Source organism: Leptomonas pyrrhocoris (genome assembly GCF_001293395.1).
Source record: "Leptomonas pyrrhocoris isolate H10 chromosome Unknown, whole genome shotgun sequence".
NCBI classification, from domain to species: Eukaryota; Euglenozoa; class Kinetoplastea; order Trypanosomatida; family Trypanosomatidae; genus Leptomonas; species Leptomonas pyrrhocoris.
Window position 1 is genome coordinate 623,371 of NW_015438364.1, and position 27,468 is coordinate 650,838.

The 27,468-nt window shown below is 58.4% G+C and overlaps 9 protein-coding genes across 12 annotated transcripts in view; all 9 read right to left on the bottom strand.

Moving 5' to 3' along the window:
* ABB37_04739 (glutamamyl carboxypeptidase putativemetallo-peptidase Clan MH Family M18) overlaps window positions 1–80 on the bottom strand; it is a gene marked incomplete at its 3' end in the record, with an annotated part of 1,680 nt that extends 1,600 nt beyond the window's left edge. The window contains exon 1 of the mRNA XM_015802524.1: window positions 1–80. This exon is cut by the window's left edge and continues 1,600 nt beyond it.
* A 593-nt stretch (window positions 81–673) lies between these two features.
* Window positions 674–2,921, bottom strand: ABB37_04740 (hypothetical protein; the record flags this gene model as incomplete). The annotated part of the gene is made up of 1 exon (XM_015802525.1): window positions 674–2,921. Exon 1 carries the CDS (start codon window positions 2,645–2,647, stop codon window positions 674–676), a length of 1,974 nt encoding a protein of 657 aa, XP_015658969.1. The 5' UTR covers window positions 2,648–2,921.
* Window positions 2,922–3,481: 560 nt separating this feature from the next.
* Window positions 3,482–4,697, bottom strand: ABB37_04741 (hypothetical protein; the record flags this gene model as incomplete). The annotated part of the gene is made up of 1 exon (XM_015802526.1): window positions 3,482–4,697. Exon 1 carries the CDS (start codon window positions 4,691–4,693, stop codon window positions 3,482–3,484), a length of 1,212 nt encoding a protein of 403 aa, XP_015658970.1. The 5' UTR covers window positions 4,694–4,697.
* Window positions 4,698–5,108: 411 nt separating this feature from the next.
* ABB37_04742 (hypothetical protein) lies at window positions 5,109–5,747 on the bottom strand (the record flags this gene model as incomplete). Its single annotated transcript, XM_015802527.1, has 1 exon — window positions 5,109–5,747. Exon 1 carries the CDS (start codon window positions 5,460–5,462, stop codon window positions 5,109–5,111), a length of 354 nt encoding a protein of 117 aa, XP_015658971.1. The 5' UTR covers window positions 5,463–5,747.
* Window positions 5,748–7,106: 1,359 nt separating this feature from the next.
* Window positions 7,107–10,930, bottom strand: ABB37_04743 (hypothetical protein; the record flags this gene model as incomplete). Its single annotated transcript, XM_015802528.1, has 1 exon — window positions 7,107–10,930. The coding sequence occupies exon 1, from the start codon at window positions 9,408–9,410 to the stop codon at window positions 7,107–7,109; it is 2,304 nt and encodes a 767-aa protein (XP_015658972.1). The 5' UTR covers window positions 9,411–10,930.
* Window positions 10,931–12,063: 1,133 nt separating this feature from the next.
* Window positions 12,064–14,184, bottom strand: ABB37_04744 (putative mitochondrial endosomal integral membrane protein; the record flags this gene model as incomplete). 2 transcript variants are annotated; one of them, XM_015802530.1, is made up of 1 exon in its annotated part: window positions 12,064–14,184. In XM_015802530.1, the coding sequence occupies exon 1, from the start codon at window positions 14,065–14,067 to the stop codon at window positions 12,064–12,066; it is 2,004 nt and encodes a 667-aa protein (XP_015658974.1). In that variant the 5' UTR covers window positions 14,068–14,184. The 2 variants fall into 2 exon arrangements, with proteins under 2 accessions (XP_015658974.1, XP_015658973.1); XM_015802529.1 differs by having other exon boundaries at window positions 12,064–14,169.
* Window positions 14,185–14,892: 708 nt separating this feature from the next.
* Window positions 14,893–16,137, bottom strand: ABB37_04745 (hypothetical protein; the record flags this gene model as incomplete). 2 transcript variants are annotated; one of them, XM_015802532.1, is made up of 1 exon in its annotated part: window positions 14,893–16,137. In XM_015802532.1, exon 1 carries the CDS (start codon window positions 15,856–15,858, stop codon window positions 14,893–14,895), a length of 966 nt encoding a protein of 321 aa, XP_015658976.1. In that variant the 5' UTR covers window positions 15,859–16,137. The 2 variants fall into 2 exon arrangements, with proteins under 2 accessions (XP_015658976.1, XP_015658975.1); XM_015802531.1 differs by having other exon boundaries at window positions 14,893–16,114.
* A 454-nt stretch (window positions 16,138–16,591) lies between these two features.
* Window positions 16,592–19,563, bottom strand: ABB37_04746 (putative cation channel protein; the record flags this gene model as incomplete). Of its 2 annotated transcripts, none has more annotated exons than XM_015802534.1 (1): window positions 16,592–19,563. In XM_015802534.1, the coding sequence occupies exon 1, from the start codon at window positions 19,418–19,420 to the stop codon at window positions 16,592–16,594; it is 2,829 nt and encodes a 942-aa protein (XP_015658978.1). In that variant the 5' UTR covers window positions 19,421–19,563. The 2 variants fall into 2 exon arrangements, with proteins under 2 accessions (XP_015658978.1, XP_015658977.1); XM_015802533.1 differs by having other exon boundaries at window positions 16,592–19,558.
* Window positions 19,564–19,966: 403 nt separating this feature from the next.
* Window positions 19,967–27,018, bottom strand: ABB37_04747 (putative mitochondrial hypothetical protein; the record flags this gene model as incomplete). Its single annotated transcript, XM_015802535.1, has 1 exon — window positions 19,967–27,018. Exon 1 carries the CDS (start codon window positions 26,837–26,839, stop codon window positions 19,967–19,969), a length of 6,873 nt encoding a protein of 2,290 aa, XP_015658979.1. The 5' UTR covers window positions 26,840–27,018.
* Window positions 27,019–27,468: the final 450 nt, after the last annotated feature.

Consider the following 27,468-nt stretch of genomic DNA (forward strand, 5'->3'; position numbering starts at 1 on the left):
TGTTTGTTGTGTGTGTGTGTGTGTGGGGTGGGGGGGGGACTTCAAATCCTTAATTCTTCACGATTGTATTGTGATCGAGCTGTGCAAATACCAGAGAGGTAAAGAAAAGAAATGAAATGAAAAGAGTATACAAGATCATTTTTTTTCGCTCAGGAGGATGTGGTGACTTCGGTGTCCTGCAAACGGTGGGTGCAGTGGCGGGGGCGACGCAGGGGACAACCCTACCGGAGGCGCAAATAACAATAACTATAACAGTGAACACGAGCTCTATGGTTACCCCCAATGTATATATGCCATCCGTTCTCCGCGAGAAAGAAATATATATATAAACGAGATGGTAGCCTTTTTTGTGCGCTAACAGAAACGTCGTTTTGCGTCTCAAAACAACAACAACAACAACGAAAAAACGGCCATGGACACCCCTAAGAAGGAAAGCGGGCCAACCAAGCCGCACAGCAGCAAAAGTAAATATAGCAGAGCCAGCGCAGCGTTAATAGTAATAGTAATAACATAAACACAACAACAAAGGAGTCTAAGGACAAATAGTAATAATAATCTAAGCTTTCTTACAATAGACAAACAACGTACCGGAGACAGATCATTGTTTGCTTTTTGAAAAGAAGGCACTCAGGCAATGCAGCGGCTTCACGTTCACGCCACTGTCCCTCTAACGTTAGACCTCAATAGAGAAGCTCACGCCCTCTACCTCCACGTCTGCTGCTCCTGTGCGGCCCGGCGGCAGCACGGGAAACCGCGTCAACCTGCCAACGCATCGCTTTTGATGACCTGCAAATTGCAAGGATTGTCTCACACGATACGGTTCGTCGCTGCGAGTAGCTCCCGTAGCGACAGCAGCAGCAGCAGCAGCAGTGTTTTGCCGCCCATCAAACGCGAGTTGGGCATCAATGGACTCCACCTGCGCCACCCACACCGTGCGTCCATTCGCAGTAAACCCGACATCGTAGTGAATCGAACCGTCACTCGGGAGGTTGACCGCCGCCGCTGCAGCAGCCGTGGCATCTGCTGGTGTCGGGCTAACACTTGTGCCGATGACGCCCTTCGCCCTCGCGACGAGATGCCTCGCGTCCTTGCCGTGAAGAGGCGGAACCTTCATCTTGTAGTCGGCGCGTGTTTTGTTCATGGCGGAGGAGGACGACGAATAAGAAAAGCCGGTCGCGGTAGTCGGCGTTGTGACTGGCCAGCGCCGCCCTGCCTCCCACGACTGCACCACCGCCGCGCAGTTAAACACGTGCAGGGTGCCGTTCGTGCTGAGCGCGGCAACGCGGTAGGCATCGTGCTGGAGGCCCAGCGACAGCACCGAGGCAGGTCGGTGCCCCCGCTGCAGTTCCGCCAAGAGAGAGCCGGTGGCACAGTCAAACAGCTTCAGCGTGCTGCCGAGTTCAGAGGCGGTGACCAGCAGGCGGCCGTCGTGGCGGAGGCGCAGGTGCGCGATGGCGTGGTGGTGGGCCGCGATCGTTCGCTGCTGCATGGAGGGCGGTGCGTCCGGCACCGCAGCGGGGGAAGAAGACGCGATTGCCGCGTCGCCGTTCCGTAGGTTCTGCGATGCGTGCGACGGCTCTTGGGAGGGGGAGGGGGACGGAGAGGGTCGCGGTGTGGTGTGCAGCGTGAGCACCGTCACATCACCGCGGTAGCCCCGCGCGGACTGCGGAAACGCGATGGCGTAGCTGTACTGAGGTGGAAAGTGGCGCGACCCAGAGCACTGGGGCTGGTCCTTCGCAACGGCGCGCGGCAGCGGTGCTTTCTTTGCCTTCACAGCCACCGCGGACGAGAGATCGAGAATGGCGCGCGGGTTCGGTGGCTTGTACGTACTCTGCTGACGTACGTAATGCAGGGCGTCGAGTTCGACCACGTGAAATAGATCCGCCGCAATCACGAGCAGCACGGCGGCGTTGGCGCGGAGGGCCAAGACGGGAGAGCCGCAGAAGTGCAGGGCAGCGAGGCAGAGGCCGGTGGTGGCGTCAAACAGGTAGACGTAACGACGATACTCCGCCTCCGCGGCGAAGAGCTCCGCGGAGGTGCTGCGGTCTGCATCGACCGGTGAGGACGGCGAGGAAGGTCCGTTGCCGCATCCAGACGTCGCACCCACGTCTTCGCCGTCTTCGCGGTCGGGCACAGGATCAGCATCAGCATCCTGTGCTAATGGCCGGTGCGTTGGCAACGTTGGCGCGTCGTCCTTCTCTTGCGTCGGTGGAGGTCGCTCTGCGGCCGCCACGGTGTGCGTGGGTACAAGGAAAACCGCAGGGCGAGCGCGGAACACCACTGCGACGAGCGCACTCTCCCCTGCCACAGTGGCGGCGTACACGGGCGTTGCCCAGAGCGCATTCGATGCGGCAGCGCTTTGCGGATGTGCCGCTGCCGCGCCGGAGAGAGCCAGATGTGCAGCGGACGAACCATGCGTTTCGTGTTGCGCGGGTCGGGGCCGCATGAGCGACTGGGCAATCGGGCCATGCCGATTCGCAGCGGCGGACGCCTCCACCAGCTCAAATGGTCGCACACCGGCGATGGTGGAGACAACCGCGACGGTGCAGGTGGGGTTGAAGGCGCATGTCGAAGGAGGGTACGTGCGTCGTGCAGCACCACTCCAGCTTTGAGCAGGCGTTCCGGTTGACAAGGCAGTGCTGGTCATTGCGGCATGAAATCAACGTCATAAAGGAAAGCGGAGATGTGTGACGGCTGCGGTGGGTGGAGTTGGCCAACAGTAAAAGGAAAAGAGGTTGATCTAACAGAGGATGGTGACACAATTAGCTTTGTTTTAGATATCAGACAGGCAGAGAAACTCACGCGCACGACAGTGCAATCGTTCGTTCAAGGATGTTGTCACACTAGCAACGCACTCCCGAAGTGGAATGAAAGTGAAAGAAATGCGTCACTGATGAGGCAAACAAGAAGACAAGTAGATCTTATAAATCACAACAAACAAACAAACAAACGAAATAAAAACAATGGAAGAAAGAAGGCAGCGCAGTTGACGTCAAGTAGTGGAATGCAGCACAGATTGATCATTTATACGAGGAAGTGCGCTCGTTGAGAGCAAAGCGCGGACGACTCCTTTAAAACAGTTCTGCATGCAGCTTTCAGGCATCAACGGCGTTCTCGGTTGCGCTAACATGCGCGTCTCCGTGTGTTCCCCCTACCGTCTTACTGCTCGTATTACTATTTGCGAACTCAAGTCTATGACAAAGTACACGGAGAAAAATGGAAACACAAAAGAGAGAAGTTCTCAACGTACCCTGATCCGCAGAAAGTGCTGTCTTCGCAGCTTTTGGCTGCAGGATCGCCTCCGCCCAATTAGATGAGGTTCTCGACATGCGCGACAACAACGGCGAGCGCAAAATCAGGTGGGATGCGTTGACTCTTCTCGTTCTTTTCCCCTTCCTTTGTTGAGTGACCTCGCGTTGCTTCCCTCTTCCCCTCTATTCGTGTTTTACTTGGGGAAAAAGTTTTTCTTCCTTTTACTCCGCTACAGCTCAGGTGGGGCCTCAAAAAGCATGTTTGATGCTCGATCAATGCTGCGGTGACACATGTAGAACGCCACCTTGCACTGCTCGTACGTGAACCCAAGCTCTGTGAGCGCCTGAATCTTCTTCTCGTCCTCCTCCGACGGAACGCGAGACAACAGGAAGTCCTTCTCCGACTTCCTCGCGCTGCCCCCCGCCGTCGCGGAGCCGCCCTCCTCCCCCTCCGCCTCGTCCACATCTCCCACTTCCATCCCACTCGCCTCCAAGGCGGCGAGGTCCGCCGCATCGAAGTCGCCGCCCGCACCACCCGAGGCGATGTAGTTCTGAAACAGCGCGTTCATCTGCGCCTCCGTCTCCTCATCCATCTCCTCATCCTCCTCGCCCATCGACCACTCTAGCGAGTTCTCCTCGTCGCCGGAGTCGCCGCTGCCGCCCAGCGCGGGCCCGCCGTGCAGCATGCTCTGCGCCGCCTTTGTAAGCTGCTCGTTGTTCATAAGATTAATGAAAGTCTCCTGGTTCTGTGTGATGACCTGAAAAAGCGAGGCGTGGTTGCGCTCGATGCGCTCCATCACCGCTTGAGGGTTGGCCAGGAACTCGTTGCGGAGGACAGTGAGATCCGGCACGACGTCGCGGAGGGCCTCGAACAAGTCGTTCTGCGCTGCATGTTCCGCGCTATCAGCGTCGGAGTCGGAGTCGGAGTCCTCTTCTCTCAAGCTTTCTTCTTCATCACCGTCGCCCAACTCCCCCTCACCTCCCTCCTCTCCCTCCTCCGTGCGCGGCTTCTTCGCCGCTCTGCCGTCTGCCACCGTGACCGCCACCTCCGCTCCCATCGCCACATCCGCAGACGGCCGATAATTTTTCGGCACCACCGTCAGGTGATCCCCATCCGCCAGCCCGCACTCCATCAGCAACTTTCGCTCGTCACTAAAGTCCACCGCTGGAGGAGCGGCGCTGTCGGCCGAGGACGATGCCGGGACGGGTTCCGCGGTGGCCTCCGTCGCCGCTGCTGCTGCCGCCGACTTTGCCGCCTGCCGGCGGTCAAAGCGGAATTCGAAGGCGACAACGTTCAGTCGAAATTGAATCGCGACGATGGCGCGCAGGCTTTGCACGTTGGCGCGTGGATTGGCCACGACGATTTCCTTCGTCACCGCCTCCGCCTCACTCAGCAGTGAGGAGTTCACGCTCGACACGAGACACGTCACCGTAAACCTCATTGGCTTCAAACAATAAAAGTAGTGGAAGTCGTTGTGGTCGCGTGAGGAGAATTGTGGAAGGAGAAGGAAACCCCGAGGAGGAAAAGGAGAAGCGGCGTGGTAACGTAGAGATCAACATTAGTAACACCAGCAGAGAAGAAGGGTGCCGCAAGTCGGAAATGCAAAGAGTAGTTTAAATCGTCTCCGAGGACACGACGCTCACGATTACGCTAAGCAGTAGCAACAACAATAATAAAAAGAAAAATGCATCGACGGCATTTGCGTTGCTAGAGCAATCGGTTCCAATTTGGTGCGTCGTGTGCGGACCCCAAATAGTACCTTTTTTTTTGTCGTTGTTTCTGATGGAGAGTGCCTGCGTGTGTGTATTGCTTCTACCGATATCCCTCCACCAACGCCGTCGGACACGCAGGTCCTTCTAGTGGTGAATGCGGAAGTCCGCGGGTTGCGTGCCAAATGGGCAATCCGGCGTACCGGGCGGTGCCCACACGTCCTTTGCTAGCGCCGACCCGCACCACAGCTCCACATTCGGACACAACCGCCCGCACTCCTCCATCGCCCACGACGGGTTCGTGACGTTGGGCGTGCGTTGCACCAGTACTTTTAACAGCGACGAAGCAGCAGTTACGTCTTCCGCCGCCGCGCCGTCGCGCAAGTCCGCTGTCGTCGCTAAGTTCTCCTCATTGTAGCGCCGCACCGCCTCTAGTAGAGAGGTGCGCCACTGCAGCCTCCCTGCCGTACTCGGGCCTGCGACGGGATCGGCTGGCATCATCTGCGAGGACGCGGAAGGCGTGCGTAATCGTTCAGGAAAAAGGGGAGGAGGGGGGAAAAAAGAGCAGAAGAGGCTATCGGAGCACGTCACCAGGCACAGCGCATCAAGAGGCGACGACGCTCTCCCTCTCTCCCCTCTCTCTATAGATATATATGAACCAGAGAGCAAGACAGAACTGAAAACGGATCTCTCTTTGCGAGACAGACCAAAAGACGAAAGGTGGATCGACTGCGTTGCCTCGTCCTTCTGGCTCCTCGACGCTCTTTCTTCTTCGCCTCTCCGTGCTGCATCGACAGAGGAATGGGAAAGGAGAAAGGAGAACAACAACATCGGGAAAAAGGAAGGAAGATGATAGTACAGAAGACGGCGTGCAATACTTTGTGAACTGTATGTGCGTTCTCTCTCTCTCTCTCTCTGCTACATCTGTACGCAATGAAATGTGCGCCGGCGTAGGCGAAAAGTGAGGAGGGAGCTTTTGGTGACCACGTCGCAGAGCCGGACACGTTCATCCTTCACGGACTATCGTCGTCGACTTGCTTTGCGTGCGACAGCGAGAGTCTTCCAATAGTCTTCCGTTGACAGTAGCAACGTGCTGTGTAGCGCCGCACAACCTGCACACACACACATATATATATATGTATATCCGGTTAAGGGCCTGCATTCACCTCTCTCTCTTGCACCTTCGCTTTTTTCCGTTTTCTCTACCTCACTGCGACGTGCCTTTACAGAACGGGACGAACCTGGCACAGGTGCAGATCTGAAGAAACCAGCAAAACAGACAGAAAGAAAAGAGAACACGCGAATGTGCAGAAGAAAAAGAGCAAACCAAAAGGGCGAAGCACTCGTCACGCCACATCGGCAGTGCATTTTCATATACGAAGATAGAAAACCCTTCCCTCCCCTACTTTAGAAATAATAATAGTAAATGAACAACAATGAAGGGTTTGCGTCAGCTCTGTACACACACACACACACACGTGCGTGCGTGTATGCGTGCGTGTGTGGGGGTGGGGGTGTACCTGTGTGGGCGAACTCAGTGGAAGCACAATATAATAGAAGAAGGAGTAAGAAATACTGGGCAAAGGAAAGAAAGAAAAAGAGAAAAACGCCATCAAAGCGCAGACCGCAACGTTGAGGCCTCCGTCAAAGAAGAAAAAACAAAAGAAGAGAGAGAGCGCACTTTGGGAAGAGCCGCCACCACGGCACAGAACTCATACATATATGTTGAAGGAACACAACAGAAAAGAGGGGGAAAAAGCATATTCACGCGAACGCGCAAAAGAGCAACGCGAAGGGCAGTGCTCAGACTGCTCATCGGGAACACACACATATATCTGTATCAATTTGCACGCGTGCCGGGTTGACAAAGTTTTCTGGCACGTGCGTTGCATCCGGCCTCAACCCTCAAACGGCCCCGATTGTACGGTGGAGGGAGCAGTGCGAGGGGGCATTCAGGTCGCCAGATCGGCGGCCGCCCCTCACTTGGAAAAGAAATCTACATCCAGCTCTCCGCACTTGAGGAGTTAAAAAAAAAGGAAAAACACAAGAAGATCACCCCTAGCCGGGACGACTCCGACGGAGGCAGTTAAAAGCGGGGACGTCCAGCGCCGATGGACACGGCCACTTCATTGTTTTCGCCGATGACTACTGCTTCTTTTCCCTGATGGGTCTCTTGCCATCCCCCTCGAGGAACTGCCGAATATCGGAGGAGAGCACTTCCTCGCAGGGGTCACCGAGCGTGCGGACCGACGCACGCAACGCATGCACGCCGCTGCCCTTCCCCTTCGAGTCTGTCACTGGTGTGCTCGCCACGGGGGTGGCGCGCACGCTATTCGGCGAGCGGGTGGGGCCATGTTGCGTGTTGATGTGCATCACCGCCCGCAGCAGGCGCCGCTCCGACGCGGAGAGCTGCAGCGCTCTCGTCGACGGAGAATCGCCCACGCCGGCGCCGTCGACGTCGCCTCCCGCTGCCAACCCGGCGAGGAGCGCGGCGTCGTGCAGCGGCGGCGGTGGCGATGCCGTTGCGTGGACGGAGCCCTTTTCTTCCGCGCCGCCCAACGCTTCAAAGTCGTCGTCCATGTTGAGGCCTCGGAGGTCGACGTTTGCGAAGGACACTCCTGGTGAGGAGAGACGGGGGCGACTGCCACTCGAACGACGGTAGCTGTGGCTGCTGCTGCTGCCGCCCATCGTCCCTTGCAGGGTGGGGGACGTCGAGGGGGAGCTCTGCGCTGATGACGAGTGGCGCCGCAGCGAGCCCGCCAACGTGTGCGGCGGCGCCGGCGTGAGGGCGTCGTTGGCGGAGTGGGTGGAAAACGTGGACGCGTCCATCGGTGAGACGGTGCAGCGGAGTGCGTTGACGCCCGTCTGCGACTTCGACAACGTGGACGGCGGGCCCGCTGTCGTGCTCAACGGAGCCCGCTCGTAGACCAACACCGGTGATGAGCAGCGCGTCTCCCCCTCGCTCTCCTCCGGTGTCGCTGTTGAGGTGCTGTTGCGGTTGCGCGGACACACTGGCGGTGTCGGTGGCCGACGTGGCTCTTCTTTCTCTTTGTGGTGGAGGCCTTTTGTGTTCGTGGAGGCTTCCAGCTGCGGCCTTTGTCGCACGAACCCCGTGGCACTGGCAGATGTCAACTCGGCGCCGTTCGCGTGTGCGATGGCCGGCGTGAGGAGCGCCTGCGCCGTCGGTGCGAATGGGCTAGCAGAGCCAGAAGGTGGCGCGGCAGTCAGCAGGGACGACGGCATGGACCGCGCGGAGAGGGCGGAGCACGGCGCGCCGAGGGCAGCCGGGGTCAGCGCCGGCGAGGGCAGGTCGGAGTGGTCGGTGTGCAGCTCCATCTGTGAGCCGAACTCCGCGTTAAACCACTCCGAGTCGCCTCCCCACGCGCTGGGCTTCGCCTTGCCCATCGACACCGTTGTCCCGGTGTCCGGCCGCCGCGCCGCGCTGTACTCGTGCGCCGAGGTCGGCGACATCATCACGGCGCCCCACTCCTCATTGCTCAGCTGGACACCGAGCTGGCTATCACTATAGATGATGCGGCTGGCAAACGCTCCCAGGTATTCAATATTTGCCTCGTCGAAGCGCACATGTCGCGAATGCTCCAAGTTCTGCGCGCTGGCGGAGCGCGGCGTGGTCGTGCCGATGGAGATGAGCGGCGGGGCGGTGGCACTGAGTAGAAGATTTTTTTCCGTGGGCGTTGAGGTAACCTCGATCGAGTCGGTACGTAGAGGAGAGGGTTTTCGGCTTTTCAAGATTCCGCCTCCTTCTGGTTTTGACAGCCACGGTTTGTCCGCCGTCGGCGCGGCGTGCTTGCGGGTGCTGTCTCTTCTTCTTCCCTTTTCCGTTGGCTTTCCCTCGTAATCCTGCAACGTGTGGAGAGGAGGGGAGGGGCAACGACACGCGCAAGAGTGCCGCTTCTTGCTCGGAGTGCTTGCGTTGCTGACGGCAGGAGTGTACGTGCTCGACAGTCCGCCTTTCTCCATCTTCAGGACAGGTGCTGCAGCGGTCGCGCCGCGGTACACGGGAAGGGTTGACAACAGAGATGACACAGCGGCGGACTTGCGTGGTGGCGTCACGCCGGCAGAGCTCCCAGCAGGGTGCAACAGCGGCGATGACGACGATGCCGCGGAAGATGACGCGTGGCTGTTCGTCTCCTCCGCCTCTTCTGCGCCGGATCGCCGCCGATGACTTCGCCGCTTGGGCGGCGTCGCTCCGTCGCCAACGAACGCGGAGGGCCGAGAGCAGGCGTTGTGGTGCCGTGCGCAGCCGTTGGTGGACGCTGCCACGGGGCGGTTCGTCACTTTCTCCTTCCGCGTCGCGCGCCTTTCCTTCTCCTGCGCGAGGGGGGTGGCCGGGCTGCGGACGACGCCGCGAGACGAGTGAGCATCTTTGCGGGCTCTGCTGCTGCTGCTGCTGCTGGTGCTGCTGCTGATTTCGTTGCCTTTTGTCATGGCGGCCAACGAGCCCCCTCGGAGGGGGTGGGCGCGGTGGCGGTGGCGGCGGTGGGTCCGCGGCGATGGCTTCGCCTCCGCAGTCGCCACCAGGTGCGTCGACGACACCGCATTCGGGGAAGTGGTGGAGAGGCTTGGCGAGGAAGCTGGTCGCCGTCCTCGGCCAGACGCACGCGGCGTGGTGGTGGAGTTTCGCACGGCGTCATCGCGGCTAGCAGGCGTCGACGCTGCCGCTGCCGCTACGGATAGCGATGATGATCGACGCTTGGAGTGCCCATTCACGGCACCTACGACACACCGCGGAGAGTCGGCGGATTGTGCCCTCGCACGAGCTGCTTTTGCCGGTTTCGGCGGCGTTGCTGTCGCCGCCGGAGGCGATGACGATGCCCCGCCCGGTGCGGTGGCGGTGGCCGGCAGCGCCTTCGTGAGAGCCGCGGTGTAGCGCCCGCATCCTCCTGCGCCGAAGCTCCCCGCGGAGGAAGTCGCTGCCCCTACGGACAAGGACGGTTCGTCATTAAGCCGCGCCGATGTCCCCATTCTGGAGGACATGTCGGCAACGTCCAGCAAAAAAACAAAAACAACAAAAAATAGAAGAAGCGGAAAGAGGGACAAATGAGTTTCAACTTTTGGTAGGTGCAGCGCACACGCTGAGTGTGCAGAAAAGGGGGAAAATAGATGAGGTTGGGGAAAGGGGAGAGGAGCAGTTCACCTAATGCTACAACGGCTACCGATAAGTAAACAAACAATAAGAAATGAAAGGAAGATAATACGATTGCCTGGGCCTCAGCAATGAGGGCTTTGTTTTTTCAAGGAAAGCAACAATGATGTGAACAATTTAGAGCAGCTGCTGTGCGACGCCTCATTCAATGAAAGATCGATAGCAACGGAAGAAAAACAAACTGCACGTACGGACACGGAGCAGATGTACAGAACGTCGAGAGTCACTCCCGCCTTACGAGCGTGTGGAGCTTGGAGAGAAACTCAAAGCGATAGTGGGCAGGCACGCATGTACAAGGCTGATGGGAAGCGAAGCAACCGTCGTTCTGGGTGTGTATTTGCTGTGGACAGGCAAGAGTGAAAACAAAAACAAACAAAAAGACACGCCGGTTGAAATGGAAGAGGACAGTAGAGAGAGGGGGGTGGGGGATAATAATAATAATAATAGTAATCGTCACACCAGTACATAAAAAGGCGACGAGGAAGACAACGTAGGATCTTTCATGTTGCTCAAAAACAAAAAATTTCGATGGCGTCGTGGACGTCTCTCTTGCGCTCTCTTCTTGACTATGTTGTAATGGAACAACTGAAAATAAGAAAAACGGATGAAACAAGCGTTAATGCGAGGTAAATGAAGGAAAGCTTTATAGTAAAGATTTGAGTTTGTGTTGCTGTGGAGCGTTGGGCGAAGGTGCGGCCCACGTTGCGGAGCCGAATACACACGAAATGAATCTGCAGCTTGTGTGTAGCCTGAATAGCTAAAGACCTATACGTATAAATATAAATCCTTTGCAAGCGCACACTAGTGTGACACGCGCATGCAACGAGCGGAGACGGGGAGACCAGTAGAGAGAGAACGAGTGGCAGGAGCAAGACACGATAAACTTGGAAACGCCAGAGGGACGTTTCGCAGCGGGTGAAGAACACAGAACGAGGTACGGCTTGCACGATAAAGCGCATCTAGACTCGCGCTAAATCGGTCACGTGTCACAAGAGGGAGAAACCAAAAAGGTTTCAACCTCCAATTTGAACACACAAAGCCACCGAGACGCAGAAAAGAAAAAAAAAGAGGTGCGCAACGCGGAGGGAGTGCGCCAACTCGAGCGAAATCCCGTGAAGCGGGGGAGAAAGGGGGGGGGGGATCGCGCAGACGTTGTTGGCGGCGCTGCAGCTCGTTGCGTGATAAACTCTGAAAGAGAAGAACGTGCCTACAATCTTTCCTTGTTAGAAATGTGTGTTCTTGACAAAATCGGCCCAGCGAGCAGTCCATGAATATTTACTTTCTTTTTATGTTTTTTTTCCTCGATAAGTGAAAACATGAAAATGGTTAAGAAAAACAGAGGCCCGTTAGTTCAGTAATTGAGCCGCAATACACATGTCAATATATCAACCAAGACGCCAACTTAAAAAAAAAAAACACGAAGCGTAATCTACAACTTACCGCTTTTATGAGCACAAGCAACCAATGTGCAATGCGCTTGGCGTCCCTCAAAGTCGAACAAAGCCGTCCGTCTGCGAACGGGGACGCTCAGCACCAACAAAAAGATCAGGTCTGCCCCCAGAAACGTCTTTTCCTTCCTCTTCCTAGTACGCGCGCGCACACACAAGCACAACAACACCAGAAAAAGATATAACGAGCAACTAAGAAATTGACTGCAGTGTAAAGCCCCCAAAAAAATATATAGCTGCGTCTATGCAAACAAGAGCTTCTTTTTCAATGGTGATGGCGCAGTAGGGCCAATCCAGCATAACGCATTTGCGATGGTTTCTATAACAAAACAAACAAAACAAAGAAACACCATGACTACCGGCTACGACTATCCCACCACCACTCCGGCCTTTTCCACACGCACACACACGTACATACCAGAAAAAAAAGACCTTTGTCTTTTTGGTCAACGCAGAAGTGGTCACCGGCCACTCCCTTGGACCTCCCTTAGTCGATCTTGATGCTAGCGTAGATCTGGCGAACGAAGATGATGGAAGTGGCCACGCCTATCGCACCGGCGGCGAGACCGTACATGTACGACAGCGCCCCCATGTACACAAAGAACAGCACGGTGGAGGCGAAAGACACCACGTTCAGCTGCCAAGCGAAGAAGAACATGCAGAGAAAAAACATGTGCAGTCCAGCGCCGCCGGGTACGATGTACGCCACCCACCACCAGCGATGATTTTCGAAGCACAGCACGTAGTAGAGGCACGAGATAGTGACAAGGGCACACACCATGGCCCAGATCAGCGCCGTCATGGCGAGAAAGCCAAAGGAGTAGTAGATCTGCCCCGCCCACAGATCTTGCATAATGTAGTACACCTCAACCATGACAACGATAAGCGGCACGCAGGGGAAGAAAGAGTACATGAAGAGAGGCCGGTTCAGAAAATTCTGCTGCGGAATCTCGCGTGCGAGGCGGCCCACGTGGGTCGGGTTGGTGATGGGCTGCTGGCGAAAGGCGATGGAGCCGCCGAGCACGGTGAGGGGTAGACTGACAGCCACCATCAACACGACAATCTGTAGCAGTGTCGCCAACGGCACCGCCGTCGTGGCGCCGTGCACGGCGTTGATGGTGGAGGTGAAAAGGTACGTCAGCAGCAGCCCACCGGGCAACGTGAGGCTGCACAGAAAGATGTGCTTCCAGGCACGGCAGTTGAGGTATTGCAGCAGCACGCCGCATACGTAGCCGCCGATGATTGAGGTAAAGACGGCGGTGAAGAGCATCGCCGATACCAGGGCACCGCGGCGCGACGGGGAGAGAAGGCCGAGCATGGCAGCCATCAACACAATCGTGACGGTGCTAATGACCTGGCAGCCGTTGGCGACGAAGATGGCGAGCCAGTTGGCGTAGAAAGGTGGACGGAAGACATCCGCGTGGATCAGTTTCCACCCTGTCTCCTCCTGCAGATCCTCGGGGTCCTCGGAATTGTAGCGGTTGAAGTCCTTGTGCAGGGCACGCAGGAGAAGACAGAAGACGGAGCTGCCAATGAAGAGCACCACCACGATGGCGAGGATGATGGAGAGGATGTGATTGGCCGGCTCATTCACGGCGGCGCTCGTCAGGTACCAATCCCAGCGCGTGCCCCACTGCAAGTTACTCTTCTGCCAGGTGTAGCTGTAGGTCCAGTAGACCCGCTGAACTCCGCTCCTCACCTTCGCCATTTGCAACGGGCCGTAATACTCCATCTTTTGCCTGATGGACAGGGACGCGTCCCCCGTGCAATTACCCTCAGCTTGCCACGCGATGCTCGAGGCTTCCACCTCCAATCCAACCACGATGAATCCAGGTGAGTCGCTTTTCTCACTTGACTGACTGTCATAGTTGTAGTGAATGATGAAGTCGAGGTGGTTGTTCAAGAGCGCATCCCCGCCGTTGCACTTCTTGGAAATGCCCAGGGGAAAGCCGCGCTGCCGCACGAACGACCAGTCCTTCTTCAGCTTGTCTTTGCACTGCACCATGAGAGAGGTGGAGTCGACGGATGTGTTGGTGAAGGCGGGAAGGTTGTCGATGTTCATGTACACCCGGTAGAAGTTGTTAATCATCCGCTCCATCATTTTGCTCCTGCGAAGCATCTCGTTGTTCGCATTGACGTCGCAGTCGGGCAGCGCCATGCACGACACGTTCTGCAGCATGTTGACGGAATAGAGTGAGTTGTACTGGCGATCACCCCAAATGATCTCCCCAATTGACTCCGACTTTGGCTGCAGGTCCTTTGGCTGACAAAAGGGCATTTTCTTGTAGTCGATCGGGAACGCCACTGAGGAGGAGCGCAGGGTGTTGACGCTGAAAGGGACGGTGGCGTTCACCTTGTAGGATGTTTCCTTCGTGCCGGGAATGTAAAAGGCGCTGACGGCCGGTGTGAAGGCGGACAGCAGCACGCAGTACGCGAACGCGACACCCAACAACGCGGGTGGCCGTCGCTGATCGGCGGGGGCCCGTGACATCTTCTTTTTTTTGTACTTGGAGCGTAAGATATATTTATATATATTGAGTGTAGTATGTATGTGTAACAACAAAACAGAAAGAGTTTGTGTGCCTCTGCCGACTGTCGGCCAGTGCGCTTTGACAAACACACCCACACACACACACACCGAAAGGGATAGAGAGAGAGAGACGTTGACGCTAGAAAAAAGAGCGCACCAACTCTTCGTCCTCCTCGGTGCCGACGCACATTGCGTGTGCTTTCAGGATGCCACGCGTAGACAACAGAACGCCAAACTGGCGCATATGCCAGGTTCCCACGCATCACTTTCGGCCTTTTTCTTTGTTGATTGCGGTAGTCAGTATGAAAAGCCCATTTCTGCAAGAGAGAGAGAGAGAGAGAGAGAGAACCTGCGAGAGGTACACAAAAGTTTCAGCAGCGGTGAAAAGAAAAAAGAGACAAGCAATCACAAGCACAGCATCACAAACAACCACAACAAACCGTGCTCGCAGCGGACCGTTTTCGTGATTTCATCCGCACACCCAACCTCGCGTGCAGCCGCAGCAGCAACGTTGGGTGCCGATCTACATATACACCCGCAACAGCAACAATAACAAAAACAGAATCCAAACGATACGGCGTTGCGCAAGCCGCCTCTTCTCTGATCACAAGACCGGAAAAACACCTCGATGCCGGCCTCACACAGATTTACTTTTGAATGGTGCATCGTCGGCACCGCTCATGTCCACCACCACCGCCGGCTTCGGCGAGGTTGCCCCGACGGTGGGCCGCCCACGCCCGCCTGACTTGTCTGGAAAGAGCCCCGGCGCCCCACCACCGCTTCCTGTCACCGCGGCTGCCCGCCGGACGGGCAAAACGCGTCCTGAAACACCGGCCGCACCTCCTCCATCTCTCGTGCGTCGCTGCTGTTGATCTCGCCGCGGCCGTCTTTTAACCTGGAAGCGGCGGCGGCGCTGGCGGTGGTGGTGGTGCTCGTCAGCACGGTCGCTGCGTTCGCCCCTGCTCCAGCCCCGCCGCTCGACAGCTTCACCTCCTGCATCTCCTTCCTTCGGCAAATCACGTAGGTCACGGCGTACATGGTGGCCAGTCCCGTCAGGCACGCCCCCCACCAATGCCACGTCCCACCACCCAACACCGCCTGCAGCATCAAGTCTGTAAAGACCCAATAGACCGCGTAGATGGTCACGACGAAGTCCAATACGAACTTGCGGCGCTGGAGGAGCAGGGCAAGGGGGTAGGCGCACAGCACAGCGGCGCAGAAGTGCTGCAGATAAAAGCGGCCCGCACTACCGTCGGAGCGAAGCGGTGGCATTTTGGCCGCGTCCAGCAAAGGAGGGCCCCCTTCATCGTTGGCCTTCAAGTAGATGGCAACCGGGCTGTGGAAGAGCGACTGGAGAGGGACGTGGAAGCAGTAGCTGAGCTGCGCGGGGAAGGAAGGCACGAGCTCTTCCGCCGCCGGGGCGAGCTGATCCGCTACGAGACTTGCGGTATAGGGAAGCTGCTGGGAGGCGACTTGGTGGAGGCTGAAAATACGGCTCCGCTCCGCTGTAGGGAGAGGAAATGCGGCTGCAGGCGAGTGTGCAATCGACAGCGCTTGCTGCCGTGGAGGTAACGCAGAGGGGCGAGGGGGCGGCAGCGAGGAGGAAGGCGCCGCCGCGTTGGTCGTCAGCTCCAGCACGCCGAGCACAACGCGTGCGACGCCCAGCATGATGAAGAAGAGACTAACACCGTGAACGATTTGGAAGAAGAGGAAGATTGGATTCCCAATTGTCCGTCCCAGACCAATGGCCATGATGATGACGACAGCGGGTGGAGGGGGGGGGTGCCACCTTCGCTCCTTCTCCTGTGGCTCTTTTGTTTTCCCGTTGCCTCTTCCGTACACGGCTCTCTCTTTACCCAAGAAGAACGAGTTAGACAACAACGACGGGCGTACGTATTGAACTTGCAGGGCTCCCACCCGAGTAGTCACGTGGATTCGTGGAAACCGAAGCCGTTCGCACTTCGAAAGAAACAGAAAAAATATATAGTCGTGTGCCGGTACGATGAGCTGGTAACAGGAGGATCACCGCGCTTTATCCACGATACACGATTCGATAAAAGGAAAAGAAAAAAAAAGACAAGAGGAGGTGGTACAGGAAAGATGGACGTGCAGAGAACGTAGAAGTCTCAATTTAAAAAAAAAAAACAAGCCACATACCTGTATTTCAACCATCGGTCGCTCGCTATCTCACCAGAGTTTCGTAGCTCCGCCAACGCATTCGCCCAACTCTAACACAGAAGCAAAACCCACTTACTCCGCTCGCCTCCTCTCTTACTCTCCTTTTTTAAAGTAATTTACTGTACTTTTTCAACTACCGGCAGCCAAGGAGCAGATGAATCGGAAAAGATGAGAATGGCTCGAATCCTAGTGAATAGCAGCGTGTCAACTAGACATTTCACTCCCCGAGAGTGAGGTAGACGAAGAAGTTCAGCAAAGAGCGAGACACTCTTTCGGTGTGTGTGTGTGCACGAGGTCGACGCACCTCTCACTGCACACTCTCCAGCCTCTCATCACGGTCCACCTTGTCAGATGCAGCGGCGGTCAGCTCATTCTCGCGAAATTCGCTTTCTAACAATTTCAGTTTCCGCTCGAGCTCCGCCAGCCGCTGAGAAAACCTCTTCGCATGCAGTAAGTTGTCGCCTACCGCGGACTGCACGCCATTGCGCAGCCACACAATCTCTTCTCGATAGAGCAACGACGCCTCTGCTGTGGTGGAGGCCAACCAGTCCTTGTACACATCGCGCCACACCTCTACCGGGGCGTAGGCCGCCCACCGCCGCTGCCACTGCCGCCTCAACCGCTCCCACTCCCCTGCAAACAGCTTCGACTTGACAAGTTCAAGCGACTCGCTGCTGTGGCCATCAAGGGAGGCGTGGGGGGAGAGGAATGCGCTATCTTGCGAGGCCGATGTCCAACCGCGTTGCTCGCAGCGCGCGTCTCCCACGTTGCTCCCGCTGCTGTCCCCCGGCGCGGAGGGGGGCAAACTGGAGTCGCCGCTGGTCGATCGCGTTGCCCACGTCATCCACGTACCGCGGCGCCAGTCCGAACGCAACTTCGACGCGTGCAACGGCGACGACGGCGCATCGCTGAAGTGCTGCATCGCTTCCGTGAACTCATCGAGGTCCAACAACTGCCGCTGCTCTCCCTCCACGTGGTCCAACGCGGGGTACTTCGCTGCTCGGTAGCAGCGGAGGCAGCGGGCGGCATGACGCAGCAGCGCGGCATCGCCGTAGCCCGTGCACCAGCGCCAGCCAAACCAAGGCCACTGCTGCGGCCGCGGCAGGCACGTGCCCACACGGTGCAGCAGCCACTGAATCTGGTAGGCCGCGATCACCGGTGACGGTTCCTCCTTGCGCAGCTCCGTGAAGCTGTGCACAAGAATGCCAGCGGCGAGGCTGAAGGTAGTAAGGACACCGATGATGTAGTAGGAGTAGAGAATGAACGCCAACGGCAACGGGTTGTCGTCGTCACGGGTGAAGGCGCCGATGTCGTGCTGACGCACCATCACACGGAACAGGTTGTAGAATGCACTGTCCACGCTCCGAAAGCTCCAGATCGAGTCACCATACAGCGTGGTGAGGGTGAGAGCGTAGGCGGTCGTGGTGAGCAGCGACAGCAACAGGTAGCCGCACAGCGCGGACTGCGAGCGGGCGAGGACGTGCACCACCCGCGCTGCATGCGTGTCGACCGCGACGAAGCACAGACCACGGTAGAAGAGGAGGAGCACCAGCACGGCGTTCACGTACATCTGCACGCGCTCCAGGTAGAAGAGATATTCCAATTGCATCGGGTAGCTATCCAGGTAGATGATCTCGTCCAGTGCGGGTACGGCGCGCGCGCAGTATACAATGGAGGCGATTCGGTAGCCAGCCGTCACCACGCACAGAGACAATATCGCCACGGCTGACAGGTTCTGCGGATCAAATACGTACTCAGCGGTAGCCATGATGCGCACCATGGAGACGGCGCTGTAGCTCAGTCCGGTGGTGTCCCGCACGCGTTTGCCCGCAGCGACGATGCCGTTGCCCTTCCGCTCCGCCACCCGCCGCTGTACAAACGCCACTGCTCTGGCAATGAAGGCAATCAGCCACGCCAGCGCCGCCAACATCACCACAGCGTCGTAGACACCCTTCCCCACGTCGTCGCTCGTCCAGACGCGTGCGGTGCGCAGAAACGACGACGTTCTCCACGACCCCCTGCTCGTCACCTCGCCCACCAGCTTCACCGTTGCGAAGCGCTGCAGGGGTGGGTTGTAGAAGAGCACCTCCGTCACCACCATACGCGTTGCGTAGTTGTCCAAGAAGGGCGCCGCGGCCTCCGAGAAAAGCTGGTGGAGGTACTTGCCCTGCAGCCGCTGCAGCGAGATGCGGTGGTACGGCAGCGTACCCTCTGAAAAAGGGAAGGCTTGCTCTGCCGTGCCGAGGGAAGGCGGTGCCTCCTGTCCGGCAAGGCTCGCGTTGTCCCGCGCCACCCACAGCGGAGCGTCAAAGATGAAGCCGCCGCAGTGGTAGGTGCCGAGAGAGCCCTGCAGGAGCACGTAGCGGTTGCCACCCGCCTCGGTGCAGCTGTGGTAGTCCCAGAGCGTCTCCATGTCAAATCGGGTCTCGCTCAGCAGTCCCGTGTCCTCCTGTGCGGAAACAGCGCCGTCTTGGCAGGTGATGAGGGTGTAAAGAGCTGCGGCACGACCCGCCTGGAAGCTGTCGCAGCCGATCGTCACACTGCGCTGCGTGCGCAGCCGCATCGCGCCGAGGGGAATGCTTGACCCTGTGGGAGAGAGGACATTCGCCAGGAGTGGCGCCACGGCGTAGAGAACATACTCGCCGTAGTCGCTTGCACTTGCCACCTGAGAGAAGCTTACGGTTTCCTTCAGACGCGGCATCTCCGCTTGGGCGAGGGTGTCCAACAGGCTGTGCCGCAGCTGATACCGCGCCGACACATCCACGTCGTACAAGAAGTAAAAGCAAAAGCCGATTACAAAGATGAGGTAGAAGAAGAAGTACGTACCACGGTCGAGCGCGTTTGCCTTCGACTCGAGCGCGTTCTCCACGAAGTCGTAGTGCAGCCGGTACGAGCGTAGGAACGGAGGGGAGGCGGTGGATGCGGCAGAAGACGCGGCAGCTTTACGAAGACGATGCGCAACAGTGCTGTGAGGTGAGGCCGTCGTTGTCGAGCTGGTGGGATCTGCCGCCGCCTCTCCCGTCTCATCTTGTGTACAGCGGCCGGTGAAAGAAGGTGGAGCAGAGGCAGAGGTCAGCGAGCTACCAGCCGGTGCCTTCGCAGCGTTGTGCAGCGAGTGTGATGCAGGTTGTGACATTAGTTGCACCGTACGGCGCAAGGCAAAACACTGAATATGAAAAATCTGCGGCTTCGCCAAACGTGGTGAATCATTTCTTGTTGTTGTCTGTCTGTGTCTGTGTGTATGTGTGTGTGTGTGTTGCTTTAGCGGAATAACTAACCTTACATTCAGCAGTGAATGTAGAGGAGAGCACGAGAACAGAAAGAAGAAAAGAAAAACAGCGTCGAAAGGTTTGAGTAGAACAGCGATGACGATGACCACAACGACATCAAATAATAATAATGATAGTAATAATAACGATCCACACTAATGCTACTGCCAACGTACCTCGCTGCTCCTTAGTTACATGTATTTCTTCCTGAGGCCAGTGCAGTTGTTTTTCCCTTTTTTCTTTTGTCACCGGCGCTGAGTGTGAAATTACATTCCGTTGGATCTCGCACAATGCTTTCTTCTTTCCCTCTCCCTCTCTTCGGGTTATTATTCATTGTTGTTTGAGAAGTTCAACCAGCGCATTCCTTTTTTCTCGTTGGCCCAGCCGTTCAAACACGCGTCGATTTCCGTCTTTCATGCGTCGTCAACGCCATCGTCTCGAACGGCCTCCACCGGTAAGGAGACGAGCTGGCATAGCGCCGCTCTTTCGGTATCCGTAAACGGGCTCACGCGCACGACCCGCGCGCGGAAGTGCGCTGACAGCTGCTGCAACGCTTCAACGGACTTGCCGTCGTGCACAAGCAGCGGCACCGTGCCCTGAAACGCGGTCATCAAAAAAGGCATATCCTCACCCGCAGGCCGAAGGGCGCCGCCACCGGTTGTAGCCGTCGACGCGCTCGTGGGCGAAGACGTAGACAAGGAACGAATCGTGTCCTGTCCGACCACCATAGCCGCCAGCGGCGTAACACAAGTGCCAAGGACCCTGGTGAAGCACACCGCATCGATCGCTTTGCCTCGCACATCCCTTCCGTACTCTTCCTCATCTTTCTCGAAGGTGTCGTCTTCGGCTGTCTCCGCGGCATCGCTGCCGTCGCCGTTGCCATCGTCCTCGTCCTCGTCCTCCGTCGCCGCTGCTGAGTCCGCACAGTGCGAAGGACTCCGGGCAGCCGACAGCGTCGCACCAGTGGAGACGGGCGTCGCAGTCGCGTCGTGGATGGCGGGTTCACGCCTTGCGACAGGCTCTACCGCACAGCCAAAAGCGACAAAGCAGGCGGCCATGGAGGAGAGCGTGTGCAGTGAGTCGGCGTCGCTGCGAGTGAGGTCCATCCCATTCACGCAGAGGGCGGCAAGCGGGGCCGAGCGCCTACCTTGAAAGACAAATAATTCCTCGGAAGTTGGAGTACGCCCTGCTGTTTCTTCGTCGTCGTCATCGTCGCGGTCTGCTGCCTCTCCGGCACCATCGCCATCTTTGAATTCCTCCTCCTCCGCCTCATCGTGGTAAAGGTTGCGTACAAAGTCTTCCGCTCCACCGGCGCGCACCCACACCTCCTGGGGAGCGACCGAGGCGACCACAGCGCATCGCAGCAGGGAGCGGAGCCGCCATGTCTCCTGCATCGACAGTTGCTGCAAAGGCGCTGACCCACTGTCATGCCCGTCCTTCATGTTCCTCAGCAATGCTTCTGCTTGATGCAGCCAGGCAGCATCGATCCCCCGGTGCCGGCTCTCCACGTCTGTATTGTACGCGTTTTCGGGATTTGCCTCTGCATCCTTCAAGCCGCTCTGTACATCTGTCGACACACAACGCAGACGCTGCGACACAGCGCGCGCGTACGACATCACCGACGCCGGCAGCGGCAGCGTTGCGGGGTCTGCCGAGAGAAGCACCGCCTCCACCACATCCACACTCATGCGCGACCACATTTCGGTTGCTGCCGGGTTCGCCTGCGTGTCCACCTCAGGCAGCCGTAGTGCCAGTCGTGCTGCGGTGTACCACCCCAGTGTCTCCTCGGCACACACGACCATGGCAACCAGCCGCACCGCCCAGGGCACGCAGTCCAGCAACAGACCCATGAGGAGAACATGCGCCAACTGCAGTGGCAAGGCGCGGTCACGCGCGACCGCGTTCGACACAGCGAGTGCGGGGTCGGCCGATGAAGATGCGGATGAGAGAGTTGATGCAACTGCAAAGGGTTGGGGTAAGCATCGACACAGCAAGGCCAGCACACCAGCCAAACACGAAGGCGCGCCACCAGCGCTATCGGTGTGCAACTCGCTTCTCCCTTCACCACTGCCACGACACAAAGCGGCGTCCGCTGCAACAAGCCCGTACGACGCGAAAAGCGGTGCAAGGGTGCAAGGAAGGTTCATGGCGGCGGGCACAAGCTCCCCTGCACTGTCGTGTGCATGCACCCAACGTAGCAAGACCTTAACCGGCCATGTACTGTACGTGGGTAGGGCCCAACAGGACTCGCCGCTACTCGATTGAAGAGAAGGGGGATCAACGGCAGCAGAAGATCCCGCCTCCGCTACAAGTGGCGAAAGTAAAAGTGGTAGTTGACGGACAATGTTGTCCGTGTCTCGTAAGGTTCGCAGTGAGGGAAGGTGCAGCTGCGGCTGGTGGGACAAAAAGCGATGAAGGGCTTGCATGGTTGGCGATCTCTGAAGTTGAAGGAAAACCCGGTGCACAGCACCTTGTACGGCGGCGGCGCCGTTAAAACCAGTAGCTACGCACGACTCCTTTAACAGTACCTTCGGCAGTTCCGCTCGGCTGCCCTCCACAACAGACACAGATGCGTAGTACTGCGGCCTATTCAACTCTACTGCTTCTCCCTCCCCATCGGCCGAACTTGGAGCAGATTCGTTGTGTTCGGCGTGGGAAGAGGGAGTTGCTGCTCTCGTGTGCAGTGCCTCCTTCATGTTTGATGTCGACGCGTCGTTATCAGCAGCCGCCCCACAGGTGCTGTCCCTTAATGCCGCTCCATTGGACTTCGAAGATTCTTCGCGCACAAGCACCTGCAACGCTCGCTGCGGGCAATGCATCGCACTCCACATCCGCAGCACCCACACACGCCCATGGTGCGTGATCTCGCCCTTCAGTGGGTCTAACATGCCCACCCGTCGATCTATCCCTTCCGTCCAACCCCATCGTGCCTTCACGCATATTTCATTGTTCTTCCGCACGACGCGCTGCACCAGCTGAACGCCATGCATGAAGGCCCGTTGCCTGCTCTGCGGTCCACCTTCACTGCTGAAACCTCGCATCGTGTACGGGGTGCCATGAAGAGAGGCGGTGGTCACAAAGACGCGCTTCTCCCTGGAGAGCTTCACCACTTCGAAGGGAATGCGCTCTGCTAACGGGTTCGGCAGCCCCGCAAAGCTACACACTTCTCGCAATTGTCGCCCTGCTTGCGGCTGGAACGGGGCCGCCTCAGCAAGATCCAACGTGGTATCCTCCACCGGCACGTGGGAGCGAGGCGCACCAGGAACTGGCAGGGATGACACCGCCTTCTTTTCCATGTAGGCCGTCCAACGCTGTCGGTAAATGGCGCAGCGTCGCACGTACGTCTTCCACGTAAACTCATCTTCCGCTGCATCGGCTGTAGGGCACACGGGAATGGCGGGCGGTCGCTCGTTGGCTGCCTCGCTCAACTCCACCGAATAGTACCCCGGCGGCGTCGGCGTGTTGGGACCTGCTCGCCCCTCCGAGGGCAGCGGCGCCTTCCGTCCCAGGACAGCGCCCTTGTGCGCGTAGCGGGATTGCGCATATTTGGTGTGGTGAAGTGGAATGAGGAGTGCGTCGAGAATGTGCACGACGTGCTGCGAGCAGAGGTGGAGGGCCCGCTGCTTCGAGTCGGCGACACCGACGGCGTACCGCTTTCCGTACATGGGCGGCGTCGGCAGCTCCACAATAGCACGGTGTACGGTGCCGTACTTGGGGTGGTGCACCTTGTACTCCCGCACGGCGCGCAAAAAGTCAAGCCCCTTTTCAGTAAAAAACTTCGAGGCGTAGCGCACCGAGTAGTGGAATATTTCGGTGTGGTGCACAAATCGCAGGCGAGCCACATCGCAGAGCGCGTCGTCGTCGTTGACCTCACCTGCCGTTGCATCGCTGCCGTCCACGGCGGCCGGCCCTTCTTGCGCCGGAGAATCGCCAACAGCCGCCGCCCCCGCCCCATCCACATTTTTGCCGACTTCGCCGCTCGCCTCCTCCGCGGCGGTGTGGCGATCGCGCTGCACACGCGCCCACAGCGCACTCGACGACGTCACTTTACGCAGCGGCGGCGGGAGAGGGCGCAGGGCAGCGGGGACCGTCAGCGCGCCACGCACCAGCGGTGCCCACCGCCCGAGCGAGCGAGCGGTGTCGACGTGCTTGCACTGCAGCACCGAGTTGTCGTACAGGGGGATACCCAGTGCGTCGAGGAGAAGCTCGGCGTGTGCGTTGCACATGAGAAAGGAGGCCTCGCGCGTCGGCGCCTCTCCCTGCGCCATGCAGGTCCGTCTTCCTGAGAGGGAGATTTGGGCGGCAGAAAGGGGAAAGGTGGTGGTCGACGCTGACGGCGCAGCCACCATCGCCCCCTCCGCGGCCGTCGTCTCCTTCTCCGCCTCCTTCGTGTCACCTTCCGCCGCATCGTCTTCCTCGCGCGTTCGCCATCGGTTGACTTCGGGAAGAGGCAGTGTGAGCGTCGTCACAAACATGTACCCCTCCTCTGGTGCTTTCACGGACACCGGCACACGCGTCGTCTTGCAAACCATCTCGCGTGTCTTGCCGTGTCGCTCGAGGTAGTCGCGGATGCGCAGCGCGACCCCGCGATCTGGGTTACGCACCGACGACAACGTGTGGAGGTAGTCCGGCGCGGTCTGCGGATCGGTGTCGGGTGCGATGACGATGCGATTTTGCGCGTCGGCGGTTGTGTCCCAGTCTAGGCGCGGCGTGCGTGACCGGGCCTGCTGAAGCTCCTTCAGCAGGAAATCCCCACGTGTGTGGCGATGAAGGACATGGAGCTCGTGCTCAGACTTCATTTTTAAGTTACTCTTCCTCGACGGCAGCACTAAACCGGGCGTGAACACCTGCGCCCGTGCCTCTTTCATCTTGGTGGTCAGACCCGCCGCGGCGATGCGACCAATGACGCCATCCATAACCCGCACAGCCGCGGGCAGCTTCTCAGGCGGCACATCCGCAAGGCCCAGCATCGGCTGCGTTGGCTTATACTGCGGGAGATGACCTCGCGTCGCGAAGGACTCCATCGCCTGGATGACGGCGGAGCTGCCGCGCAACAACGTAAGTCGGTTAAGGGCCGCGAGTGTGCGCAACGCGTGCAGGGACGCCGCAAGCTCGGCGATGTGCGGCACGTCCGAGACGCCTATCGCGACAAACGACTGCGTGTAAGAGAGCGGGGCATCCACCGGTGAAGCAGCAGGGACCGCCGCCGTCGTCACGGTCGTATCAGCCTGCCCGACGCTTTTCGCTGCGGTGGCGCCCTCGACGAGCGGGACGGTGATGGTGGCGCGGTAGCAGGGACGGTCTCGCTGCCCGAGCGTCTCCACAAACATCAGCGAGCGCAACGGCGACGCTTCCGAGGGAGACGGGGGGGAATAGGGTGCAGCGCCTGGCGGGGCCGGCCGCACAAACTGTTCGAGGTAGCGCTCCAGCAGCAGACGTGCGTTTTCGTAGTCGCGCATCGTCACCTCATTCGCAAAGTGCGACGCCGCGGCGACGGCATTGTGGTGCTGCAGGAGAATCGACTCGACGGAGCCAGACGACGTTGTCCCTACTTCGATGTCAGCGCTGTCGGTGCGCCCGCCATGGTTAGCACAGCGGCCATCCTTATCGTCGGGGCGGCTCTCGTCCTCGGGCCGCGAACCGTTATGGCCGTGCCGACGAACGTCGCTGGCGTCCGTGCGTGTTTTGCGTCTTTCCGAGTTGATCAATGCCGGGGACGCAGCCGAGACGCTTGCCGCCGCTGCTGTTGCTGCTGTTGCTGCGACGGCGGCGGAGGCATCGAGTTTATCTACGAGCTCGAGCGGGGCTGGCGAGGTAACGGTGTAGCGGTAATCGCAGTCACCCGGCGGCGCGCACCACCGTCGCACCCGCGCACACTCCTCGGCGTGCGCGGCCTGCTGTTTGTGGTTGGCTGGGTAGAGCGCGAAACCGACCGCGTCGATGATGAGCTCTGCATGCATGCAGGCGAGGGTAACGGCATCCTTCTTCGTAGGGCCGCGTCCCATCGCCACGCGAATGCCAAACTGCGGTGGCAGCGGCAGAGTCAGCTGTGCTAGATATAAATTCCGCTGTGGAGGCCAGTGTCGCTGCCGAGGTTGCTGCTGATGGATGTCGTTCTCGTGACCCCCTTGTAGGTGAACCAAGCGCAGGCACCGTGAGAAGGAGACGCGGTGGTCGTTGAAAAAAGATTCGATGCGGCGCACACTCGACGGGTCGTAGTAATAGGGTGAGGCCAGCGTGCAGGAGAGCGGCGAAAAGACCCCCTTCTCTACCGGCGTAAACACTACGTGGTTGATCTGCAGCTGCCGCTCTTGCCGCTCGCGAGCCGAAATGCTCAGCAGCTGCAGCGGCTGCGGCGACGGCGTCTCGGGTGGTGGCACGAGCTCCGCCGCTGCAGTCGCGGCCGTGTCCGAAGGGGAGGCCGGAGGAAACGTCGCCCACCGCCCCGCCGCCCTTGCCGCTTCAGCGTGTTTGCGCTGTTTCGATGAGAGGAGAAAGAGCGGGAAGCCAAGAGCGTCGATGACGCGCTCGGCATGCATCGCGGCTACGTTCTCCGCCTCCTTCGCGGTCGGCGCAAAGCCCTCGCCGAAGCGTTCTCCGTACTCTGGGGGCAGCGGGAGGCGCCACCGGGCGTGAAACTGTGGGGCACCGCCCTCAACGCCCTGCACCTCACGCACCTCCAACCCCGGCACGGGCGCACCAAAGGAGGAAGATGCCGACGACGCCGACGGCTTACCGGCACTTCCCCGATCGCCGCTGTCCGGTGGCGGTGATTGTTGACGGCGAATGAAGTTCATCACTTTCGCCTTCGCGTAGGCGTCGACAACGTCGATGGTTTGCACCGCCTCGGTGCGCGTGGACGAGGGCGACGCACCGATTTCGCGTGCCGTCATTGTGGCGCTGCCCGTCGTGGCAGAGACGTCGGAGGTGCTAGAGGTGAAGGAAGAAGCGGGCGCCGCCTCCGGCTTCAGCACTTCCACCTCAATGGTGGACCAGTCATCTGCGTCTATTTTCGCGGCACTGCTGTTGCGGTGGTGCGGAGGCGCAACGTAGGGAGAAGATGTGGCGTAGTTCCGTTGTGCGCAACACAAAGTAGACGTGCCCTGCGGGCGAGGAACGACAGACACGACACCGTAGACCCGTCTTGTCTCCCAGGAGGAGGAATTGCCGTGTGACGTGGTAGTGGAGTAGAGACATGTAATCCATGCAGTCCAGCCGCATCCGCGGGAGAGTTGTGAGAGCCGCTTCGTGACACCGGCATGCTTTTCTGCCGCTGCAAACGGCATCTGCGACAGCAACAGCAATGAACGCTGTCCCTTTCTTTTTTCTTCGTTAAATCACGTGTGTGTGTGTGTGTGTGTGTGTGTGTGTGCGTGTGTATCTGTGCTAGTGTCGCTCTCAACGAGCTCCTATCTATTTCTCCCTTTCCCAGGCCAAAAAGGGGGCGTTTTCGCTGGTTTATCTCTTGATATATATGTATGTATGTATACGCCGGTGTAAGACATTGAAACGTGCAACGGGGGTAGAATGGCCACGTCGACAGCAACCAAACAGGTGCGGGGAACAGAGAGGGAGGGAGAGAGAGAGAGAGAGAGATGGTGCAGGCGAAGTTGAAATGTGTTTGCAGACAACGCTATAAAGAAAAAGCAAATGAACGACGGTGGTGGACACGCCAAAGCACCGCGAAGGGCCAAACCTGCATCACATATCTTCTCCTTTGAATCATCATTTTTCTTCCTTCTTTCTTTCTTTTTGCAGTTGCTTTACGCGGTCGCGGCCGTTAAAGTCCTGATGGTGACGCGCTTCAGCTTCGTTGTAGCAGACGTACATCAGAGCCCGTCGAGCATGAAGTGATCCTCGCCTGCCTTCCCAAGAAAACTCGCCGCGGTGCTCTCCGTTGCATGACCCTTATTTT